Here is a 15,745-nt window from a genome sequence, read left to right as displayed (position 1 = left end):
CCAGACTTGGTTTTAAAGCACTAATGGAAGCCAGCGGAGAGAGCAAGAGGCTCGGGTTAGACGAGGCAGACTCATGCGGCGTTGTCGCTGTTAATCCTGGCCCTCGACTCTCACCACACAGCTCACCAAGACGCTTTCGCAAGCAGGTGGCGACCAAGCATCCCCGTCGATATAGGCGCTTCACTGTAGCCAACACCTGGTAAGGATTTGCTCTGGTTTTTCTGTATGTGTGTGTGTGTGTGTGTGGCATTGAAACTGCCAGAATGAAAAATAGGGGAAAAGAATAGCTATTTCTTCACTGTTTGTCTCTATTTGTCAATTTTTGTACACTATTTATTAACACACCCAAATCCTTATTTAGCTGTGGTTTATTTCAAGTTGCCAAAAATGTCTCTGCCGCAGGATGAGTTAGAGTCCAGGCAGGCTATTTATCAAAGAGATTCATCTGTATGTAAAAACACAGGAAAGAGACCCAGACAATAACATATCAAGAGTCTGGTGATATTTATAGGACGCGGTCTCTGCATGTCTTTACTAAAATCAAGTTAAATGTATTTTATGGCCTCAAATCAGAAGTTTGTCACAGAGGCCTTCTTTAGAAATAATTGTTAGAAACATCAGGAAAAGAAGAAGGATCCTCATTCTAGGATGAGGAGATATATAATAGATGCAGTAGGCAATAAAAGCAAGTGCTACTTTTCTTTATGTGATGAAATTTTCAGATGAGGAAATTCACCATTCAGACGTTATTGCATCATAAAAATGTTTCTATTAGTGAAACGCTGTAAAGTACAAACTGAGCCGAGCACAGCGCCAAGTAGTTTTTCCTCTGGGATGTACTGTGCTTAAGAAATGTCTTCCATGAACTCTACACGATGAAATGCTCCTTATCGTGATCATTTATTTGAGTAATGTGAAGATTATTTTAGAAAGCGGGGGTCTGGATTAGAAAAGCCAGCGTGCTTCTTTTCTTCGTCTGTTTCCGCTCAGTGGGATTGTGTGACATTTTGGAGAGTGAGCAGAACCAGAGCCTCCCAGAGTCTGTCAGGTTTGCTTTCAGCCTATTCAGATAGTTTTAATGTTGGATTATCGCTACTGATGTGGACCCACACTATTATAAACCCATGCATATCATTAAATAAACACAGGATTTTGTCATTAATACATTGCCAGAACTGCAGTACAGTATTTGTGTTATTTTAGGATAGCAGTGAAAAAGGAGCCCTCTAAGAATCCAAATCATGTGTCACTGAAATCACGCATTTTTACAGCTATTGTTCTTCATCTTTAAAATGAATGATCAGTGCATACTGAACTGTACTATCGCTCTTGTCTTGGGACCCTTGTCCCACTTCCCTATACCCCACTGACAGTCATTCCTCTGACCATCTCACCGTTTCTACCCCTTTTCCATTTAATTTTTACAGCTAATGAGAACTGTACCTTCATTGTACCTTTGTTTGTTCCTAATGGCATTGTTTTATTATTAGCAGTTTTGTATTGAATTTAAAGATTAAAGTACAAGACACTTGCAGTGTGAAAAGGCCTATTTGTTGTGTGAAATGAGTTAATATTGCTATTTTATCTAAGAATTCTAAATTCCAAAATCCTTTTAGCTCCTTCTTAGTAGATTTGATGTGAGCCAAGGTGAAAGGGGCTCTCACAGCTGATATTTTTATCTCCACTACACTATATCCACACGAGTTAGTATCTACACTGACCAATAATATCCTTTGTTCCACGGTATAGATTAGTATGTTTGTAGGACATCATACTGTAGGTGGCCAAGTGAAGGGCGGGTGGGATGATGAACACGCTGACTAATCTGCAGTGATTTAATATACAGGAGGGGGAAAAAAGGACAGGCGGTCAGATAAACACTGACTGTGAATCCATTCCCTGCGTTCCAGCCCAGATCTGCCTCTTAACGTCTGCCAAGCCTACGTTATTCCAGCACGTGGCCTGTTACTGGACAGAAAGGGGGTCTGTTAGTGTGTGTGTGTGCATGTGTGTGAGTGAGTGAGCAGCTACAGCATCAGTGTTTTTTGGTGCCCGATGTGGAAGGAGGAGGTTGAAGGAAGAGAAGAATGTTTCGGAGGTCCCCAAGGTGCAGAATTGGGCACTTTGATTTCAGCGAGGAAGTTGTCAATAGAGCGCTCCTCTCAGCTCCCAGGTGACTCTTTAGCACTTTTTCTATGTAGTATTTCTTTATTTATCTTAATATTTCTGTATTTTTCTTATCAAAAAGATGTTCTTTGCAGACTTGCTCATTTAGACGGTCTATTTGAGTATTTTGAGCCATTTCTGTCTTCATTTTCTGTGTGTTTTAGAGTGATTGCACCACTGGTAGATTGCAACATGAGATTCTAACACTACAGTATGTTGCCAAGAGGGTTTTTTTTTTTTTTTTTTTACATCTCTCATTCACTGGGTCAGACTGTTGCTGTGAGCTTTAGAGCATCTGCAAATCTTGCACGTTGTTAATATGCTGTGCTGTGTCAGATTAAGAGATTAGATTGGCGTAGGTAAAGCATGCCGCTAATGTTGTGTGAAGTTGGGATTTGAATGACGTAAAATGCAACATGGATGATGCACACAGTCCTGCATGTGTGCAATCAGAGTTGGCACATTTCACATTAATCTGAGCTTTTCCTGGCAGAGGTGTGGAACTGAGAGTGTCTCAGTGGGATACCCGACGAGTTAATCCCACATGTAGCAGAAATGACATAGGCGGGGGGGGGGCAAATACTGAAATCTTTTGAGATGGTCAGTCCATTATAGGATAGATTTGGTTGAGTAGCTTGAGAGGATTTAGAGATGGTGATTTTTTTCTTTTCCTGTGGTCACTGCTGCAATTGCACTAAAAAAAAAAGCTAGAATGATTTAAATGCAATAGTTCTAGAGCATGATGTGGCTCATTATATATAATAACATATCATTTACATACGTCATGTCAACATATCAATGATTATAGTAACCTGTTTGCAGATATTATCTTGAGCTAAACTCAGGATTTAGAGAGATTTATTCTTTTTTTTTTTTTAAATTCATGGTTTGTGGCATCTGTTGTTCCTGCAGGACATTGATACTTTGACCTTTTAACTCCGGGTCCAGCTGACCTGATCATCTGGTTACACAATAGCTCGTCATCTCCCTCAGCACCCACTCCTTGATTATATCCGTCTGTGCATCTATAGTAGTTTTATTACGGCGTCAGCAAACATTAGGATAATTCTTGATGTGTATGTTTGCACACTTTCCATTAAACCTGACTTTAGTTTATAATAGAGCATTTCCACATACAATTTGATATGTTCTCCTTGACAGAGCTGCTTTCACTATCTGCTGTTTTGGTTCTCTATATTTTTGTATATTTGTTCTGAACTGTGTATGTATTTTAAATAAAAGCCCAGGGGCAAGCAATGCAAATGAATTTAGTCCATAATCTATTTGAAATCAGATTATACTCTTTTTGTTTTATTCTTATTAGATTTATTTGTCAGGGGCCATATCCAAAAAACATAAATCTAAAGCAATGAGAGGAGATGCTTGTGTCAGATTTAGCCAATAGCTTCACTTCCCATTTTTAGTTCTGGGTTTGTAAGATACAAACACTGCAAATTACAGATGGAATAGATCCTGAATATACAGTAAGTATATTAGACTATTGTCTGTAAAAAATAAACAAAGAGCACTAAATAGGAACCCCTTACATGATAATTTCTTACATGATAAGGAACTAATATCTCTCTGTGTGCTTGTTACTTGCTATTGAGGAATGAATTGACGAAGCTGTCACGTGTAGTATGTCAAGGGTCAAGGAGATGGACCAGACCAGCAGTTTACGATACCACCCCACCCCCCTGCTTCCTTACTGCCCAGCAAAGCATACTTATTTAATGAGCACAATAGTTTTGTTTCCAGGCCATGGATGGATGGGTGAGTAATCATTTTAGGGTTTAGGAAACCATCTATTTCCTGTATGGGATTTGTTAACATGTTGCACAAGCCACTACTCAGAAGCTTTTCAAAACTGTTCAGTACTTGGTGATTAGGGCTGGGTATCAGTACTCGATACCTTTGAGGTACTGACCGAAATAAATCGATACCAAGTAGTATCAAAACGTCTCCTGTCAAATGATACTATGCTCACAGCCAATCAACACAAGCCTTCTTCCATTTAATGCAATGTGTGATTGGCCAACTGCCACAGCAGTTACAGCCCGTCTATGTTGGTGAAGTCCTGGTGAATTTGGGTCAGAGCACTTAGCAGTTCAGCAGCCAAGATGCCACCTAAATGCTCTAAAGTGTGGCTACACTACATGCCTATCACGCTTGATAAAAGCAAGTGCACAAAATGTGTAAGGGGTATTAAATGGTATCGGTATCACTTTAAGGATACCTGGATTGGTACTGGTATTGTCATTTTTTAAACGATACCCAGCCCTACTTGGTGACGGTAATGATGTGATTGATGATGGATCGCATATGTCTTAATAGTAACATGTTTCAGAACTTTTTAAACATCTGCTACTGTAGTATAACAGATCAATCCTGAAGTTGATTGAGGAATCATCCATCACCATTGTCTGATTTTATGTCATAATATAGCGCAGAATGTTTTCTCTCCTCTTTACCTGGTTGATGTTGTTTATCTCTCTTTTCATAGCTTTGAGGTAGAGAATGGCCCATCGTTGTGCTGCAGTCCTTCAGACCCACAGGCGTCCCCGGGTTCAGGCCTGGTTCTACATCCCAACCTGGCGAGCCATGGCCAGCGTAGGGAGTCCTTCCTGTACCGGTCTGACAGTGACTACGAACTGTCACCAAAGTCCTTGTCTCGAAACTCATCTATTGTTGGAGAACTGTGAGTTGTTCACATCACAGCCCTATGAAATAATAGCTGAGACAAACTGCTTCTGTACCAAATTCACTATAATCAACTGTGTATTCTGTTTCAGACATGGAGAGGACTTGATTGTGACTCCATTTGCCCAGGTAAGAGCTGAATACAAACATCAAAACCAGCCTATTGATGTTCTTCCTAATTGGCATTAAAACACGCAAACAGCATTTTCCCCGAGGCGTTTTTATATGTGAATCTCTTTATGGATCTAGAAAGTAACTCAATCATTCATGATTAACCTCTCTTCCCCCTGGTGGCTTTTACTGGACATAGCAAGGTCATTTACACTTGATCTCCAACTTCAACTGTAGCTGGACTGGTTCTGCCTTACACAGTTTTTTCTCATGGTTGCAATAATCAGTAATGAATACAGCAGTTATATTTTTCCACCTTGTTAAAAATATATTTTAGAAACAATTCAGAAACATTTTTTGATAAAATCCAGGCAGAAGAGAATACAGAAAAGAAAGCTTAGAATAGTCATGATATTATCACAATCCTGTCAACATTATCTATGGATGTGATACATCATCATTGTGTAATCTTTGAAAACTGCCTTGAGTCAAACTGTGGTGTGTTTTCTTATTCCTTCTTATTTATTTATTTTTAAGGTTCTGGCAAGCCTTCGGACTGTCAGGAACAACTTCACCACCTTGACGAATGTACAATGTGCATCTAATAAGTAAGTAGTTACTTTCTGACTTTTTTGTGTTTTTACTTTTGTTATTATGTGCTGCAGATTGTCTTCAGCTATTCAATGAAGGTTTCTTACAAGCAGAATTGTTCACAAAAAGAAAGCCATAACATGATTTTTTGTAGGGAATCTGCCAGTGGATTCTCACCCTCTTCTAAAGATGCTGATATGTATCACTTGGGGGCGCTAATGCATCAAAAATGTTTCTCATGCTAGTTGCTTAGGAAGTAGCCACTCACATTAAACTAGATTCAAGATTCAAGACAACTTTATTAATCCCTTGAAGGGCAATTCATTTGATATATATTAAAACAACCAAAGATTCTTGTACTAGTGATACTGAAGTTGATTTACAGAAGATATGAAATCCTAATCTGCAGACAGTGACATTTATTTTAGTTTTGTTTTCAACTACCTAAACGCTCCCATTGACTACTGGGATGGGTCAGTGGCTGCAGTTGCATCAGGTCTGCCAGAGGTGGACTCTGAGTCAGTATGACCTCAGTCAGATGGGTCACTGTGAGCCAAAATTGAAATAAGACACGATAATGTCACATGATAAAAAAATCTGACCTGTGACCAGTCCAGATGACGGAGGGAGTATCTGTTTTATGTTTGTGCTTTGGCAAGATGATGAAAAAATGATAATCCCACTGTGAGAAAATAACAAATTTGTGAAATGAATGAAAAAAATATGTTAAACATCAGGACTGGTGATTCTGACTTGTTTCTCGTTGGTTGTAGGAGGTCTCCTGCTGCGAATCAGCCCTCTGTCACCAAAGTCTGTCTGTCCGGTGAGTCCCGTCATACACACTCCAGTATGTGTAATGAACTTACTCACACCCTCATCAGATAAGGTGATTCTAGGAAATGTGGAAAATTTCAGCATGCATGTAGTGATTTGCAACTCTGCCCGTTAGACAGTTCTAAGAAGCCCAATGTCAAGTTTAGCACCTTGTAAATGACAATTCTCTGCTTAAAAAATGCACATATCATCAGTGTAAGTCTGTAAGTCTATACATACATTTTACTTGCATGGGACTAGATTTTTAAAAAACTTCCAATCCAAACTACATTTGGATTGTGCCTTTGCAAAGACAGCATACATTCTCTAAAAGTATTTCACATTCAGTGTTGTCCATGCAAATACTTGCCTTTGTATTACTGTAAATGGCTTGAGCTGTGATTCCATGTGAAAAGGCCTATTGTAACAGATGTTTACATTGCTAGCACAGATTGTGTTATCTTTAAACAGTTTCACACATGTAAACAGAATAACTAATCTTGAGTCATTGATACAGAAAATGATAATGCGATAATAAACAACGCTAAAATTCCCATGAATGCGCTGACGTCAACAACGGAAGAAGTAAGGAGAGAAATACAGAAGAATCTGTAATGGTTTCAGATTCAGATCAGGTAGATGGGAAGGAGGGAATGGATGGGTGAAAGAAGGGGAGGAGGGAGGCCTGGGATATTGCTTCCTGCTGCACTGGTTCTTCAAGCCCAATTGACGTCAGCACAGCCTGCAAACGGGTGCTCTCAGCTTCCTATCAGCACAGATGGGCTGCTTGGAGCGTCCCACTGCAGGAAAAAATACAAGACAACCGCTAGTATCTTATTGTCCTTCCTCCTCCACACTTCTCACAAACCTTGACCTTCTCCAACTAATCGCAGATGAGTGAAACCGTGGCGTTTTTGGCTTCCATCATGACGCATGGGGAAGATAGAATAAGAGAAACAAATAAGTCTGTTTTGAAACCTCTGAGGCAAAGGACACTTATGTTTTTTTTTAACTCCTGTCCCACCAGAGAATATCACTGTCATCAGGTTTTCTTGAGCATACAAAGAACATACAGTACACCTGCCACTAAATAATGGTGATTGTTCAGGAGTACACTACAACAATTAACAATATCACAAGGAGAGATGCCCTCATATCCTCCTTTGTGCTGTTTTCTCTCTCGTTTTCGTCAACTCTCTGACCGGAAAAGGAGAACAGATTTTTCCTGTTTTGAATCTGTGTTTCCAGTGAGGCAATATCCCCAGTGGTGAAAAGGATACAGTACCTGCGTCTTTATGAGTGGATGGATGATTAAGAGCCCCACGCAACTTCAAATACCTCCATAAAGGGATTTGAGATGAACGCAGAGAAATAGAAACACAGACAGTAGAAATGAAAAGAGAGTAGTGGGACTTCTTACTAGGACGATGATGTGGTTAGTTATTAAGATGTGGTTCAAGACGGAGAGCGAGAGATAGATGCCAGATTGCTGAAAGGAGTGACATAGGAGAGAAAGAAAACACAGCAAAGGTCAGAGAGAGACGTCACTGTTGTTGAACCTTTTTAATCAGATGCGATATGGGAGAAGCAGATTAAAAGGTCATATTGGATGAAACAAACAAAAAGAGCAAGAACGTGACCAGTCACTGGGTGAAAGTGCCCAAGAAGCAGAAAATGAAGGGAGCGAGGGGGGTTGGGGGGGTAGTAATAGTAGAAATCAGCTCAGCTCAGCTCTGAAATGCGTCACCGCGGGTTGTTTACGCTATTAACCATCTTACTCCAGTAACGTGAGCGCATTGTTGATTTCCTCATGTGAGTTTGCAGTTTAGGCTTCACAAACCATCTTGGCCCCATCACACGAAGTCCTGTGACTCGACAAAGCCAACAAAGGGCTCACTCTTCCCTGACTGATTCAGATTATTGGCTTTGCTTTATATTACACTTGATAAATGCGATTTTTTGATGAACATGCTTCACTATGACGTCTTTTGACCGTCAAGGGCTAGTGATTAATCTGTAATGTTGGCATTAGCTGGCTATTGTCACAGATGCTCTATGATACATGGTTAGTCATTTGACCAAGACAAGGATGTGAAACCTCATAATGATCTCAACTAGACTTGAGAAATAAATGTTTACACAAGAATACACAGAAATGAATGTTTAAGGCAGAGCAGTTAGAGCTGTGGGGCTTGTGGGCCAAAGTAGGCCATCTTAGTAAACTTTAAATGGAACCAAGCAGAGGTCAAAGAGGTAAAGTAAACATGTAAAACCTTTTATGGCTTTTTTTTTCTTTTTGTATTTTTGTACATCTTTTATTGAAGTGGACACACTGTATATCTTTTTGTAATTGATTTTCTGCTATCAAATCAAATCTTGTAACTTGTAACAGCTTATATCTCTCAGTTTAAGTCAGTCAGGTTTGCCGGCTCCTGCAGGTACCTCCTGAATGGAAAATGTCGGGTGACAACGTCAACGTCTTGGTTTTGATAGGAACATGAGCTAACTGGGATTTAAGTCAGTTTTATAATACACAGTATACTTTTGTATATATACCATGTTGAGCTGAGCAGAAGAGGCAATATTTATTTAAACAGTCTCCAGATCAATAACACTTTACTTGAAGCCCCCCCATGTAGCATTTTAAACAATATAAAACATGTCTTATGTTATCTTGTTTATTATGCACAGTAATGCAATTTCAACCAAATTTAGGGACAATATCAAGTGTTATTTAATGTACAGTATTTGTCAACAACTATAACTTCTTCTATGCAGAAATATATTATTATCACAACTGTGTTTCACTATATTCATTATCTCCATGTATGGATGACCACAGCCGGAAGGATAGTTGCTGACAATTAAGTTATAGTAATAAACATTTATTTATGATTATAATTACATTACAGTGTGTTATAAACACATATTAAATGTTTATCGTCTGCTAAATAGGGAAATAGGGAGAATAGGGAAGTAAAGTGTTACCTCCAGATGTCCCATTATAGGACTTATTCAAATTCATACAGGAGAATAAATAGTTAAGCTGTTTTAATCATATTTTATAAGAATAAATTAGCTGAGAATGTCAAATTATTTTGAATCTTAATACAGTATCCTTTAGTATAATTTAGCATTTTATTTCAATGCATTTGCCACTTATGTAACATTTCCCTGATCAACACTAATGCAACACTTATAATCAGTTTTCTTATCAGTTTAAAGTGTGTCTGCTCTCATATATTTTTGTTTATCATTTACGTATTCAGGTTTTGTCATTCATTGTTACGTACATGATTCAGCTTCCTTGTAAGACTGTTAAGAATGTGTTGCAGTCCAAACAGTGACTGTGTAAAATAAATACAGTGAGACATGCACAGCCTTTGCCTTAAAACTCCACAAGCATGTGACTTAGTGCGTAAACTGCCCAGGGCGTGGGCCCCCATACAATAAGCATTGCTCATTCATCTTTTGTCTTTTTTCGTAAACATGTCATGAAAGAGAAGGAATCAAAGGCGAGTCTGAAACTGGTTATTCTGACAGTAAGAGGAATTACTGGTAATCTGCACCTTAATGCCAAATAACAAGGAGTAATCACTTTAAGTAAGGACAGGAGTGTTTTCACATTGTCATACTTATAGTTAAGTACATGCGCTTGCATATGTGCATATGTGCACAATGAAATATAGAAGCCTGTTGTAAGAAAAGGGGAAAGCAGCAGTGTTGTAATATGCAGCCCATTATCTCAGGTGAAATCATTGTAATCAAACAAAATGTTCCTGGAACTGTGCTCCAACTTTTGTTTGTGAAAAGATTAATCGTGGTATTATTGAGGAAGTATTGAAATTAAATTGATAGGTTAATCTTATGTTATCTTGTTGTTACTTGATTTTTATACATATTCTTAGATACATTGTTATTTATTTTAATACATATTTATTTATATTTATACTGATTGCAGCTGCTACAAGGATTGCTGCCAAACAAAATGTCATTGTATCTTGTGTGCAATGACAATAAAGCTTCTTTATCTTTTTATCTTTTATATTTGAATCAAAGCTGGATGAAGTAGTCATTATTAAGTATTTTCTAATTATCTTCTATATCTTAATTGTGGTATCATTGTAAACCAAGTCCAATCACAATATGTATGTATGGATGATTTCTTGATTTATTTAAGGCCATATTTTAAGTTTAAGTTTAAGACACGTCCACTTTTATTTATCAACACATTGTGCTTTACATACAATGACAATAGAATAACAACAACATATAAGTGGACATTTTTGGAAATAGACTTAATTACTTTCTCACAGTCATTTTTATTTGTTCAATTAAACTTAGGGTTAGGGTGTAGTCCTCGATTCCCCAGCAATCCATCTGCCAGGTATGAAGTAGATCGGATGAACGGTTCTCGAGACATGCAAAGGACAAGCAGACAGACAGAGGTTCCTTGCTTTATGTGGGGCAAAAATGACAGTGTCTACTTTTATGGGGTTTATGTGTCAGACTATTTCTTAGTCAGGGCCAGTAACTTCCTAGAGTCTCTGCTGGTTGCCTGTCAACAGCTCAGAGCCAAGAAAAAGTCTGACACATAACCCATTGCAAACCGGTGAATTGTCATCCTATGTTGGACAGAGCAAACTTCCCCTTTTTTCCAGTACTTATCCTAATTTGTTGCCCGAAGTAGTTTCATATTTGTTGTACCAACATTAGGTTGGTATCACTTCTAATTCTAACTCTCTAATCTAACTCGTCAACACAAATAAGCATATTTCCCAAAATGTCGAACTATTGCTTTAAGCTAATCATAGTGTTTGTTCAACTTCAAACAGAGAAAAATGCAATTTCATGTGTTTCCCCTAACCTTCAAAACATGTGGGGGAGAGCTTTATGAATCTCATGATCCACTGTCTTTCACAATATGATGAGGTTTTACTCCTTCACAAAATACACAGAGGGGTAGATTGACATTCAGACACCACACACTGAGGCCCAGAACAAATTTGACCTGTCGTTGTCGGTCTGGGTAGTCCAGTTCCTGGCCTGTCTGCAGTGGTAACTCTGCTCCACTGTATGCAGCAGGAATCCATGTCAGGTTTTCAAAGCTCGCAGCCAGAGGAGAGGATCTGGAGGGATGGAAGCGTGCAGCCTGGTTAAGTATTTGAATTATGTCATTGACGTCAGCACAGTCATAAACCTAGCTGTGGCCCATCCCTCTGGCTGGCCCTTGCCAAAACAGCTCCATGGTGCATTGTGAGGGAGCTGTCAAACAGGCCCTGATGAGGTGTGCGTGTGTGTGTGTGTGTGTGTGTGTGTGTGTGTGTGGGGGGGGGGGGGGGGGGGGGGGGGGGGGTTATGTGTGTGTTTGAAGCCATTTGTTTTGATAGGTGAAGATTGTGCTGCTTTTGTAAACTATAAAAGAAACGTAGTCAGTGGTGAGGATTGTTTGTGAGAGCAGACAAAGAGTAATAGTGTGGTTTCGGGGTTGGACCTGAATGTCTACAACAGCACAGGTTCTCCTGAAATGACTGCATTAAAAACAACACCACCTCTTACAGTCTTAAATTTTGTTTTATACTATATTATTTTCAGTTGTCAAATTAACACACTATACATTTCACAGTTTGGGGGCTTTTTTGTGCCAATATGTGAAAGAGAAACCTGCATTTGTGTTTGTGACCAGAAGACATTTTTTTTTAATCGTAATCTGATAAAAAATGTTAAAGATAAGATGAGACTTTACTGATCTCTGTGGAGAAGTCACAGGCCCTGTAATGAAAGTACTGAACAGAATACAAACAAATACTAAGTTGTGCTGAAACAAGATGAGACAACAAAAAAAAAAGTATAAAACAATAAAGGCACAACAATATAAAATAAACAATTGTGGTCTTATCTACACATCTGCATGTTGCTGAATGTTTTTAAAATGTTAGAACATTATAATAATATTACATTAATGGATTTCCTTTCTTCTTTTCATGTCAACTGTCATAATTAATACTCCTTATGAATGGAAAATCTAAAATGTTGAGGGTTTTATCTGTCTTTTTTTAAATATATACTGTAAATTTTATTATTTTATTATAATATAATTTGTCATAATGAATAAACAGAAATTCATTCAATTTGAAGAAACATTAAAAAAAATATAAATATAAGAAAATAAGGAAGCAGGTGACTAATTTTTTTCTAGCAGTTTACACAGTGCAAATTATTGGCTCAAGGAGCAAAGTTTGTTTTACTTGAAGGACAAATAGTGTGAAACCGGCTGTGTGCAAGTCACTAATCAAACTCACTGTATTTACAGTTTTAGTGTATTTTCCCACCAAATGTGCACTGAGCATTCACCTATGGAGACATGGTCCCTTTGTGCAGCTTTTCTGACGGGACAAACATAATAATACTAAGGTGCCTCTCTTTCTTTCTGTTTAATGTTCTGTCTGTTACGTAATGTCAAGCTTTTTTTGCCTTACTCTGCCAATGAATAAATTGACGCAGATTGGTGGTGATGCAAAGGTGATTCATTACCCCTCCCCCTTTTGTGCAAGCTCCACATGCAGTGTGAAGTCGAGCACAAACAACACCAAGTATGTGCAGGCATCTTTATCAAATTGTGCACGTCTTCTTCAGGAATGTGTGTGTTTGCGTACCTGCTGATAGCTCAGAGTTGTTTACATTTTAACTGATGGTGGTGACTCAAGCCTTTTCTTCTTGAGCCTTTCTTGTAACTGGACGCCTTATTTCCTGAAAAATCAAATCCGTCACTGTCTTCAAGTCAAAACTACCATGAATAATCAAATAGACAACAAACCTTAATTGTTAAGCTGCTTACACACAAAAACTCATTGTGACTTTAGTACTGCACATAAGTACAGTTTGAGGTACATTAAGTCATTAAGTTAACTTTTTTACATAATTATTTCTATTGTATTACACTTTTTACTTTTACCTTACATATCATAGTAAATATTTGTATGCAATTGACTGAACTTGTGTATAGTATTTGATAGCCTTAGTTACTTTGCAGACAAATATGATACTTTGTTATAGATCTGATCACCCAACAGTGTATAAAGTAGTTAAAACTAGCTACCTCTTGTCCAACTGCAATATTTTAATGCTTACATGTTACTGCATTGGTAATCATTGCCCAATAATAAAGAACACTCTGCAAGCACTGTTTTAGAGTAAAGCTCCTGTACTTAGGTACTATATTAACATTGATGTATTACTAGTGTACTTTCCAGCACTGTCTGAAGCTCATCAGTAGGTGGTATAATGGATGAGGCAGTGCAGTTCTGCAAAACCAAGCTTCAGCCAGACAGCGAAGGAAACAGGTTTGGGGGGTAGAGTGAGAGCACAGAGACGGGCAGTGTGAGGTGGATGTGAGCGGAAGGTGTCTCGGGCGGGAATGGAGTTGGGGGGATGTTTGAGCCCAGCCCTGGCTGTTAGTGCAGTTGATGGTTCTCACAGAGGCTGGTTTGTGGCCCTATAGGGGAGAGAGATGGAGGGAAAAGGGGGAGAGAGGGGAGGCAGACAGGGTCTGTCTGCACACTGAGGTCTGTTGTCCTCTCAGCAGCCGCCAGCATATGGCCAAAGCATTAGGACACAGAAGAGAAAAAAAAATAGACTTCCACTGAAAAAACAGGCTGGAAAAGTACCCCGCACTCTGTCTCAGAGCAGGTCTCTCAGACTCAAAGTGCGTCACGCCACCTTTGACTGGTGACATTGTCGAGTGTCTGTCTGGCAATTTAGCACTGTATCAGCAGGAGGTAATGATGAGTCGAGCAGTTCCATCCATCCCTGCTGTGTGCATGTACACGTGGATACGTTCTTTTTTTAAATTCCAAACTTTAACTTGCAAACATAATTACAACATGAGTCAGGTTAGAGAAGCGTGTGCTCCAGATCCAGCTGTTGTCATTTTTACAAATACACAACAGATGAACGTGTGAAGTTCTGCGTCACAAAAAAAAAAAACAGCAAACATTTGTTCTGCAGTGTTGCATTGCCATTAAATTCTTGACTGTGTATATGAATCAGCTGCCAGCTTCAAAATGACCTGTATCCCGGTGTGGATGAGCCAAGCCTTTGATGTTTCCTGACTGCGCCGTTGAAAATGTCTAATGTCTCCGTATACCCTCATCGAAGGGAACGGGGGCAGGATGTGGTCGCACCTTCTTGGCAACGTCTCCTGCTCCTATGGCTTAAGACAGCCACATATTGGTGTATACCCAGTTTCAACAGCTCTCTGCCTTGTGCATGATCCGCTTTGATGTTGTACTTTCTGCTCTGTGTCACTGACTTTTACGTGGCTTGGATGCCAGTGGTTCTAGTGAATAGTTTGGGCCACAGAGTTTGGCGTCCAGCAGTATATTGTAGCTAAGGCTTCTTTGAATTCTCCAACCTGGAGCTCAAGTTGAGGGAAATTGGTCTGACCTGAGAGCTTATGGTAAAACTAGCAGTCGTGCTCTTGAAATCTGAGGAGCCAGTGGCATGATTTTCAAAAAACCGCAGTCAAACCCAAGCAGCTGAAACTCGACTCTCCTTTGTGATTCAGAAGAATCACTGTCATCATTGTTCTAATACCTTTCAGTGGTGGGAGGATCCTCAACTGCACATATACATTGCTTGAGAAGTTCTTTGTTAAACACCTGTGGTTCAGAGTCTGTATGCCATCGCTGTGCTTTGAAGTACTTTGATCCACTATATTGACGTAAATTGGGGAGCAGCATGCTGGCTGTCCTGTTGTGCTAAGCATATGGGGTAAATTTCTTCCATGTGTGAAGCCTATGAAGTCGAGATCAGTCTTTTCCATAGAAAAAAAAAGGTGGGGAGATCCAGATGGGTTCAGCGGTAGCTCCCTCCAGGCAGAAATTTGTTAAAACGTTCTTCCTTGTATATCTGCGTATGAGACTTTCTGATTTGTTTCCTCATGTTTTGTCATCTCGGTGTATTTCTCATAAATCAGTATTTTTCTTCTAAAACTTGGATGCCTACCACATGTGAGTCATAGTAACAGAGCGATTTCATTGAATGACATGATGATTGTGCGTAGCAGTCACTCCACCATTCAGTAATTCCACTCCATGTTTTGTGTGAGTTCAGGGCCAAAGAGGAAGTGCTTTGGTTTCTTTGGCACACAGGGAGGCCCTGGTCTGGCCTCCCCCCAATTCAGGGAGTCAAAGTTTGCCTCTCGTGTTGCTTGTGCAAACACAGAGTTTGGTGTTTGATATAATTTTTTTTTTTCTCTCTCTCCCTCTCGTCTTCCTCAGAGAGGTTCAGAGAGGAGAGAGCCAGTTTGTTAAGCATGGTGGTGCGGTGTGAGTTGCTGCTGCAGTTCACCAGAGTACAGCCT

General features: G+C 39.3%; 1 protein-coding gene across 1 annotated transcript in view; it reads left to right on the top strand.

Annotated features, from left to right (window-relative positions):
- Positions 1-15,745, top strand: part of LOC133990171 (cAMP-specific 3',5'-cyclic phosphodiesterase 4B-like) — a 36,312-nt gene that overhangs the window by 6,890 nt on the left and 13,677 nt on the right. Inside the window, exons 3-6 of the mRNA XM_062428343.1 lie at positions 4,670-4,864; positions 4,959-4,995; positions 5,515-5,585; positions 6,342-6,391. Coding sequence (XP_062284327.1) covers positions 4,670-4,864; positions 4,959-4,995; positions 5,515-5,585; positions 6,342-6,391 — 353 coding nt within the window. The remainder of the gene's footprint in view (positions 1-4,669; positions 4,865-4,958; positions 4,996-5,514; positions 5,586-6,341; positions 6,392-15,745) is intronic.

Source organism: Scomber scombrus, chromosome 11 (genome assembly GCF_963691925.1).
Source record: "Scomber scombrus chromosome 11, fScoSco1.1, whole genome shotgun sequence".
In the NCBI taxonomy this organism is placed as follows: domain Eukaryota; kingdom Metazoa; phylum Chordata; class Actinopteri; order Scombriformes; family Scombridae; genus Scomber; species Scomber scombrus.
The sequence above is the reverse complement of the archived record's forward strand: the minus strand, read 5'-3'. Positions and strand labels throughout refer to the sequence as shown.